This window comes from Oncorhynchus mykiss, chromosome 24 (assembly GCF_013265735.2).
Source record: "Oncorhynchus mykiss isolate Arlee chromosome 24, USDA_OmykA_1.1, whole genome shotgun sequence".
In the NCBI taxonomy this organism is placed as follows: domain Eukaryota; kingdom Metazoa; phylum Chordata; class Actinopteri; order Salmoniformes; family Salmonidae; genus Oncorhynchus; species Oncorhynchus mykiss.
Genome location: NC_048588.1, coordinates 35,619,535 through 35,628,876, shown reverse-complemented (window position 1 = coordinate 35,628,876; position 9,342 = coordinate 35,619,535). Strand labels below are relative to the sequence as shown.

Genomic DNA, 9,342 nt, shown 5'->3' with positions numbered 1-9,342 from the left:
GCCGCTCCTAACAAGCACAACACTTACACATGTGACTGATGATTGGCCCGAGATAAATTGACGATAAAAACATTGGGAGCTGTTTTGTTAGACTCCAGTGCAGCTTTTGACATTTTTTAACATAGTCTGCTGCTGGAAAAATACATGTGTTATGGCTTTACACCCCCTGCTATATTGTGGATAAAGAGTTACCTGTCTAACAGAACACAGAGGGTGTTCTTTAATAGAAACCCATAACAGAATCCAGGTAGAATCAGGAATTCCCCAGGGCACCTGTCTAGGCCCCTTACCTTTTAAATCTTTACTAATGACATGCCACTGGCTTTGAGTAAAGCAACTGAAATGACTGCAACACTTAACAAAGAGCTGCAGACAGTTTCAGAATGGGTGGCAATAAATAAGGTCAAAACATTGATACGATAGTAGCTAAGATGCGACTAAGTCTGTTCATAATAAAGCACTGTTCTGCCTTCTTAACAACACTATAAACAAGGTAGGTCCTACTGGCCCTAGTTTTGGTCAGATGCCACAAAGAGGGATTTAGGAAAATAACAATTTGCTCAGAACAGGGCAGCACGGCTGGCCCTTAAATGTACACGGAGATGTAACATTAATAATATGCATATGGATCTCTCATGGCTCAAAGTGGGAGAGAGATTTGACTTCATCACTACTTGTTTTTTGGAAGAAGTGTTGAAAAGCTGAATGTACCGAGCTGTCTGTTTAAACCACTAGCACACAGCTCAGACACCCATGCGTACCCTACAAGACATGCCACCAGAGGTCTCTTCACAATCCCCAAGTCCAGAACAGACTATGGGAGGCACACAGGACTACATGGAACTCTATTTCACATCAGGCAACTGATGCCAGCAGTAGAAACAGATCAAAATACCACCTCATGGAACAACGGGGACTGTGAAGTAACACGTATACACCGTTGGAGGCTGCTGAAGGGAGGACGGCTCATAGAAACGGCTGGAACGGAGTCTGTGGAATGGTATCAAACACGTGGTTTTTTATGTGGTTTAAATACATGATTTCCATGGTTTCCATGTGGTTGATACCATTCCACAGACTCCACTCCAGACGTTATTATGAGCCGCCCTCCCCTCAGCAGCCTCCAATGGCATATACATGATGACAGGCACTCTGCACACACGTTCACACGGATTTTGTATTGTAGATATGTCGTAGTAGAGTAGTGGCCTGAGGGCACACACTTAATGTGTTGTGAAAAGGGTTATGAAATATAATGTCATTAAATATTTGTTATTGTATATAACAGCCTTAATGTTGCTGGACCCCAAGAAGAGTAGCAGCTGCCTTGACAGGAACTAATGGAGATCCATAATAAACCCCAGGAAGAGTAGCTGCTGCCTTGGAAGGAACTAATGGAGATCCATAATAAACCCCAGGATGAGTAGCTGCTGCCTTGGCAGGAACTAATGGGGATCCATAATAAACCCCAGGAAGAGTAGCTGCTTCCTTGGCAGGAACTAATGGGGATCCATAATAAACCCCAGGAAGAGTAGCTGCTGCCTTGGAAGGAACTAATGGAGATCCATAATAAACCCCAGGAAGAGTAGCTGCTGCCTTGGCAGGAACTAATGGGGATCCATAATAAACCCCAGGAAGAGTAGATGCTGCCTTGACAGGAACTAATGGGAATCCATAATAAACCCCAGGAAGAGTAGCTGCTGCCTTGGCAAGAACTAATGGGGATCCATAATAAACCCCAGGAAGAGTAGCTGCTTTCTTGGCAGGAACTACTGGGGATCTGTAATAGACCCCAGGAAGAGTAGCTGCTGCCTTGGCAGGAACTATATCCATAATAAACCCCAGGAAGAGTAGCTGCTGCCTTGGCAAGAACTAATGGGGATCCATAATAAACCCCAGGAAGAGTAGCTGCTGCCTTGGCAGGAACTAATGGGGATCCATAATAAACCCCAGGAAGAATAGCTGCTGCCTTGGCAGGAACTAATGGAGATCCATAATAAACCCCCGGGAAGAGTAGCTGTTGCCTTGGCAGGAACTAATGGGGATCCATAATAAACCCCGGGAAGAGTAGCTGCTGCCTCGGCAGGAACTAATGGGGATCCATAATAAACCCCAGGAAGAGTAGCTGCTGCCTTGGCAGAAACTAATGGGGATCCATAATAAACCCCAGGAAGAATAGCTGCTGCCTTGGCAGGAACTAATGGGGATCCATAATAAACCCCGGGAAGAGTAGCTGCTGCCTTGGCAGAAACTAATGGGGATCCATAATAAACCCCGGGAAGAGTAGCTGCTGCCTCGGCAGGAACTAATGGGGATCCATAATAAACCCCAGGAAGAGTAGCTGCTGCCTTGGCAGAAACTAATGGGGATCCATAATAAACCCCAGGAAGAATAGCTGCTGCCTTGGCAGGAACTAATGGGGATCCATAATAAACCCCAGGAAGAGTAGCTGCTGCCTTGGCAGAAACTAATGGGGATCCATAATAAACCCCAGGAAGAATAGCTGCTGCCTTGGCAGGAACTAATGGGGATCCATAATAAACCCCGGGAAGAGTAGCTGCTGCCTTGGCAGAAACTAATGGGGATCCATAATAAACCCCGGGAAGAGTAGCTGCTGCCTCGGCAGGAACTAATGGGGATCCATAATAAACCCCAGGAAGAGTAGCTGCTGCCTTGGCAGAAACTAATGGGGATCCATAATAAACCCCAGGAAGAATAGCTGCTGCCTTGGCAGGAACTAATGGGGATCCATAATAAACCCCAGGAAGAGTAGCTGCTGCCTTGGCAGAAACTAATGGGGATCCATAATAAACCCCAGGAAGAATAGCTGCTGCCTTGGCAGGAACTAATGGGGATCCATAATAAACCCCAGGAAGAGTAGCTGCTGCCTTGGCAGAAACTAATAGGGAATCCGTAATAAATACAAATACACGTGGTGACACTTCCTAGCCTACAGAGGGGTAAGGTTATTACCATACTATTACCATATGGCTTACACCTGTCAAATCCTCTCGGAGCACCATAGGGTGTAGGGCAGCATTTTGACATGTCCCTCTTGAACAATATTAACGATCTGCTTCCAACCTGCCAGTATGGCCCATACTTGCTCTCTACTCTCCTGTGAGCATTCCATAGCCTAAATGAGGCACGTAGGATCTTGAGTAGCTGCCAAGAATCAACAACCCACACTAGTCTGCCAGTAGCATCGACGTTGGGCTACAGTTAGCAAGTCTGAAAGTCACAGTTTTCTAGTTCCGACTAGTAGATGAACGCAGCATTTTGTTTTTTTTAAAGGAGCTTGTCAATGAGGAGTTGGGAAGAGGAAGGAAAGAGCGTGTTTAAGGAGCTTCTTTTTTTTTTTTTTGCAGTCGCCCCTCCCCTCAGCGAGCGTTTTATCCTATCTGGTTGCGGTCCTACTTTCTAACTCCTGCACTCTCTCGCAGTTTTACATTGTGCCCAGTGCCCAACGGAATGGTGGACTTTTACCGTAAGAGCGAACGAAACATACGGAATGTGAGAGCTGGAGAGCTTTGTTGGAGACGTCGACCAGGGACACCTGACGTGACAGTCTCAAGCGCCCTGCGTTCTCTTGCGTATGTAGCCTATGTTTGAAACCTGTTCTACCGCAAAAGACTGTGGGAATGTGGGATATAAGTCAACGGTGAGTAGGCTAGTGTATGATCGACATATATATATATATATATATATATATATATATATATATAGTTAACTGGGCTGGTTTTGCAATGTATAGCCTAGGCTATTTCTGTGCATATTATGGTTTCAAAGAGACTATATTGACTTTGCTGAGCGATTCGTTTTTTTTTTGTTCTCGGGTTCGGGTTTTGGTTCAGTTATTATTATATTTATTTTTTATAAATCACTGCCAAACACGATTTTAAAACATTAAATGCATTGTGGTTTGAATGCTGTAACATAATACATAAATGTCCCATGATGGTAGTGACTGTCCATGACTGCTGATCACTTAACCATCAGTATTTCACATTACTTTAGTATTTCACATTACTAAAATATTTAAGATGTTGTGTGTATATTGTTGTTGTGTGTATATATTACCTTTTTGCTTTATTTTACTTTATAATTTCATTCCAAATCATCATCTCTATAGAGGGGCTGCTGTCTGACAAAATCACTATTTTTAGTAGTTCTTCAAAAGTAAACAAGGCATAGTTTTATGATTGCTGAATACCAACTATCAATCACTTTGACAACTGCTCCTTGAACGTCTCATTCCAAAATCACGGGCATTAATATGTTGGTCCCTCCTTTGTTGCTATAACAGCCGCCACTGTTCTGCGAAGGCTTTGCACTAGATGTTGGAACATTGCTGCGGCGACTTGCTTCCATTCAGTCACAAGAGCATTAGTGAGGTCAGGCACTGATGTTGGGCGATTAGGCCTGGCTCCAGGTCGGCGTTCCAGTTTATTCCAAAGGTGTTCGATGGGGTTGAGGTCAGGGCTCTGTCCAGGCCAGTCAAGTTCTTCCACACCGATCTCAACAAACCATTTCTGTATGAACTTCGCTTTGTACATGGGAGCACTGTCAAGCTGAAACAGGAAAGGGCATTACCCAAACTGTTGCCACATAATTGGAAGCACAGAATCGTCTTGAATGTCATTGTATGCTGTAGTGTTAAGATTTCCCTTCGCTGGAACTAAGGGACCCGAACCATGAACACCAGCCCAATAACATTATTCCTCCTCCGCCAAACTTTACAGTTGGCACTATGAATTGGGGCAGGTAGTGTTCTCCTGGCACCCGCCAAAACCCAGATCAGTCCGTCGGGACTATACTCATATCATTCAGTAATATTTATCTTAGAGTTAGTTAGTTAGTTAGTTAGTTAGTAGAGTTAGTTAGTTAGTTTTCAGATGGTGAAGCGTGATTCATCATTCCAGACAACGTGTGTCCACTGCTCCAGAGTCCAATGGTGGTGAACTTTACACCACTCCAGCCGACACTTGGCCTGGTGATTTTAGCCATGGAAACCCATTTCATGAAGCTCCCAACAAACAGTTATTGTGCTGACGTTGCTTCCAAAAGCAGCTTGGAACTTGGTAGTGAGAGTTGCAACTGAGGACAGATGTTTTTTTTTTACGTGCTTCAGCACTTGGCGGTCCCGTTCTGTGAGCTTGTGTGGCCTACCACTTCGGGGCAGAGCCGTTGTTGCTCCTAGATGTTTCCACTTCACAATAACATCACTCACAGTTGACCAGGGAAGCTCTAGCAGGGCAGAAATGTTTACGAATTGACTTGTTGGAAAGGTGGCATCCTATGACGGTGCCACGTTGAAGGTCACTGAGCTCTTCAGTAAGGGCCATTCTACTGTCAATGTTTGTCTATGGAGATTGCATGTGTGCTCAATTTTTATACACCTGTCAGCAATGGGTGTGGCTGAACCCACTAATTTTGAAGGGGTGACCACATACTTTTGTATATATATAGTGTAGCTTGTGAAGAAACTGCTCTCTCTTTATCCCCTCTTGATCGCACATTCTTATGTAGCAGGTGTTAAACACAGACCGGACTGCGCAATGGATTGTGGTTATAGTAGTTCATTATCACGTTTTCTGTGGTAAACTATGTAGAACAATGCAATGCCTGGAAACTACAACTCTCTACTACATGGCGCAGTTTGGGCAGGATCGGATTTATCTCTGGAGAAACTGCAGCACAATGTGCGCATTGAGCTCACGGGGGGGAGGGGGAGAGGGGAGGGGGGGGGTGGGTGGAATTAGAATAAGTTGACCCACTTCGGTCAGTTAGTTGTCTAAAAACCGGGAAAAAAAATCATAAATATCTCCCTGAACTTTTTTCTTTTTTCATTACAGTAAAAGAACCCATGTTTCCCTGACAACATGACGACAGATCTGAGCCTGACGTCCCTCCTGAATGTGTCTGATCTCCACAACGTGACGCGGGGAGGATGTTCCTTGACCAGAACAGGCTTCCAGTTCTACTATCTGCCCACCGTGTACATCCTGGTGTTCGTCACCGGCCTGGTGGGGAACAGTCTGGCCATCTGGATGTTTGTCTGCCACATGAGACCCTGGAGCAGTATCTCCGTGTACATGTTTAACCTGGCCCTGGCCGACTTCTGCTACGTCCTCTCCTTGCCCTTCCTCATCTTCTACTACTTTAATAAGACCGACTGGATATTCGGGGACGTTCTCTGCCGACTGCAGAGGTTTATATTCCACGTCAATCTGTACGGCAGCATCCTGTTCCTGACCTGTATCAGTGTCCACAGGTACACAGGAGTGGTCCACCCGCTCAAGTCTCTGGGAAGGCTCAAGAAGAAGAACGCCGTGCTGACCAGCACCCTGGTCTGGGTCGTGGTCATAGCAAGTATCTCTCCCATCCTCTACTACTCTAGGACAGGGCAGAAACGGAACGCCACCACGTGCTACGACACGACCACGGAGGATGAGCTGCCGGGTTACTTTATCTACAGCATGTGTTTGACCGTGTTCGGCTTCTGCATCCCCTTCCTTCTCATCCTGGGTTGCTATGGGATGATCGTCAAGGAGCTGATCTGTAACGACATGAACAACGCCCCGTTACGGCGTAAGTCCATCCACCTGGTGATTATCGTGCTGGCCGTGTTCGCTGTGTCCTACCTGCCCTTTCACGTGATGAAGAACCTGAACATGCGAGCCAGGCTGTACTTCCAGGTCCCGGACATGTGTGCCTTCAATAACTGCGTGTACGCCACCTACCAGGTGACGCGGGGGCTGGCCAGCCTCAACAGCTGTGTAGACCCGGTCCTCTACTTCCTGGCTGGGGACACGTTCAGGAGGAAGTTGTCCAGAGCTACTAAAAAACAATCCAAGAAGGGGGAGCTCCCACTGCAGTCCAAGAGTGAAGAGACGGCGCTCAACAGCCTGCCGGAGTATGTCAAGAACGGGGATGGGCAGCTTTGAGAGAGGGCTGGGTCAAAGTCCGGGTGGTCTCTCTGAACCTCTATAGGGCTTTGTTTTGCTGTGAATTGGTGCTGTGGACCTTGCAGACTGTGTGTGGACTGTGTGTGCGCTGTGGATAGAATGATCTGGGTGGGAATTGGACAAAGCTGATGGCAATGTCTCTATAATGTCATCACTACTGTAGGTAGGTACTGTATATTCTGAAGGTCAACTAGGTGCTCATCCATCCATAACCAAACGGAAGGAGAAGGTAATAGGTTGAGCTCCTGTAAACAATGGTCTCTTGTTCCTCTATCCAACCAAACGCTGACGTTTTGTAATGGAGAGAGGGCTGTGCTAGCCACCCAGTGGATGCGTCATAATCTTTCCCGACTAGAAGTTGGACTGTAAATGGCTAGGTGAGACACCAGGGACGACTGAGATCCATTACCTAGAGTTTGGACCTCATGACTGCTCTGTGGAGGTTAACATACAGCGACTAAAATGCACTCTGCATGTTTTAATTCTCAGACATCTACAAATTAAATTAACCCCAAAGCTGACTGCTATTCCCTTCTCACTTGTTCTCTCTCCTCATGGTTTTGGGATCCAAATTGAAAAGTTTATTTTTTTTTTCTTCATTTGTGATCCAAATATTTGCATCGCTAAAAATAATTTCCAAAATACAATCTGGAAAACTATTTTTAATGCTATATTGATTGTGTAAATGTAGCAATTACTGTCTATGACAAGGGAAACAACGTTCCCGCCTCGTTCATTGTATATAATGAACATTTTGCCCATATTCTTGATGAAGAACTTAAAACTTTTGAAACTCACTGGCTTGAGACCACGGAATTATCCAAAATTGTGCTGCTAATAGATTTATATTGTGATTTGAAGAAAACATTTTCAGAGATGAAATTATATATATAAAAAATAATAATAATTCATCATAATTTCTACACACTTTTTACCTGGTTGGAGTCGTTTTTAAATTCAGACTGGAGTATTTTTTTTAAATATTTTTAAATATATAAAAAAATATATATATATGAAAAATGACTCCAGTTTGAAGTATTCTAATATTTTTTCATCATGACCCACTCAAAAAAACATCACACCACCCAAATTTGGGTGACGATTCACCAGTTGAGAATCGCTGTTCTATGGCGTTACTCTGTGTGACAGCGACTCAGCTACATTAACGCCTGCGTTTTCTTCATGTGGTTGTTCTGTTTCAGTACTGTCACTGTATCTCTATGGCGTGACCTGCGTCTGTCCTTGGTCTATTTATTCCACGTTAATATGAAGGGTCTATATACTAGTCTCATGTGAATAGGACACAGTACAGTAATATGCTGTAATATATTTAACGTGTGTAGTGGGATTACTGTACAGTACATGGTGTCAAGCCCAGTTATGTCTTTCTTTTTTTTTTTAAACAAAACTCATCCAGACTGTTAAGTTATGAACCCAGTGTTATTATCGGGAGGCAACTTTACCAGTGACAAACCACGGCAGCCATCTTCTGTGAAGGGTTGGAACTGTTTTATATATGCATGCAGAGAAGATGGCATGGCAGGTGACCGTAAGAATTGGAATGAGTAGAACAGACATTCCCGTTTTGGAAGCAACGTTGCATGGTGTGTGTGCAAAGCGACCGTCAGCTATATCAAGTGTCATTGCCGTTGTTAAATCAAATTGGATGATGGTCACCTGTACAGTGTTCTGTACACACAACTAATAATGTAAAACGTCTGTCTTTAAGACAGCGTTCTTAGTAGTTTCGGGGGAAAATAGCTACTAGAACCCTGTAACTATGTACAATATGTTGTTCTAGTTCTCTGGTCCATCGTCTTCCTAGTGGAGCCATTTTTCTGACTGTTCCTGAACTGGGCATCAACTCTAGCAGCTCCACAGATGTTTATAGTATACAGTAGTATTGTATGTGGAACGACTGATAATTGCATGAAATGCATAAGTTATACCCCCCCCCCCCCCCCCTCCTCGCCCAAATCCATATTATCGGGAGATATGTAGACCTGATGAGGAAGTGAATGATATGATCATATATGCCTTCTATAGAGATCTGTGAGATCTGCACATTTGCTGCTCAGGTCAGGGGTTCTCATGTTGTACAGTATTTTGGGGGGCCAGTTATGAATGTGTGAATAAATGTTTTATATAAAAACATGTAAAAGGTTATCAGATGCATTTTGTTTTCCAATTCTTATTTTTTAACTCAATGCCTTTCATCGACTTTGTATGTAGTGTGTGTGTCCCCCCCCCCCCCCCCCCACCCCCCCACAATAATCAATAACTCAATGGGTTGTACTGTTTATCCAGTTTATGGCTGTTGTGTTTATGTGGATGGCACTGAAACGCCATCCTGAACAGGTCTATTCAACCCTAT

At 44.4% G+C, this 9,342-nt stretch overlaps 1 protein-coding gene across 1 annotated transcript; it reads left to right on the top strand.

Moving 5' to 3' along the window:
- The first annotated feature begins 3,375 nt into the window (after positions 1–3,375).
- Positions 3,376–9,124, top strand: p2ry1 (purinergic receptor P2Y1). Its single transcript, XM_021581606.2, has 2 exons — positions 3,376–3,661; positions 5,856–9,124. Exon 2 carries the CDS (start codon positions 5,883–5,885, stop codon positions 6,945–6,947), a length of 1,065 nt encoding a protein of 354 aa, XP_021437281.1. The 5' UTR covers positions 3,376–3,661; positions 5,856–5,882; the 3' UTR covers positions 6,948–9,124.
- Positions 9,125–9,342: the final 218 nt, after the last annotated feature.

Bases quoted from the DNA above. Each gene is read 5' to 3' on its own strand.
- p2ry1 (XM_021581606.2), top strand. From the start codon at position 5,883: ATGACGACAGATCTGAGCCTGACGTCCCTCCTGAATGTGTCTGATCTC.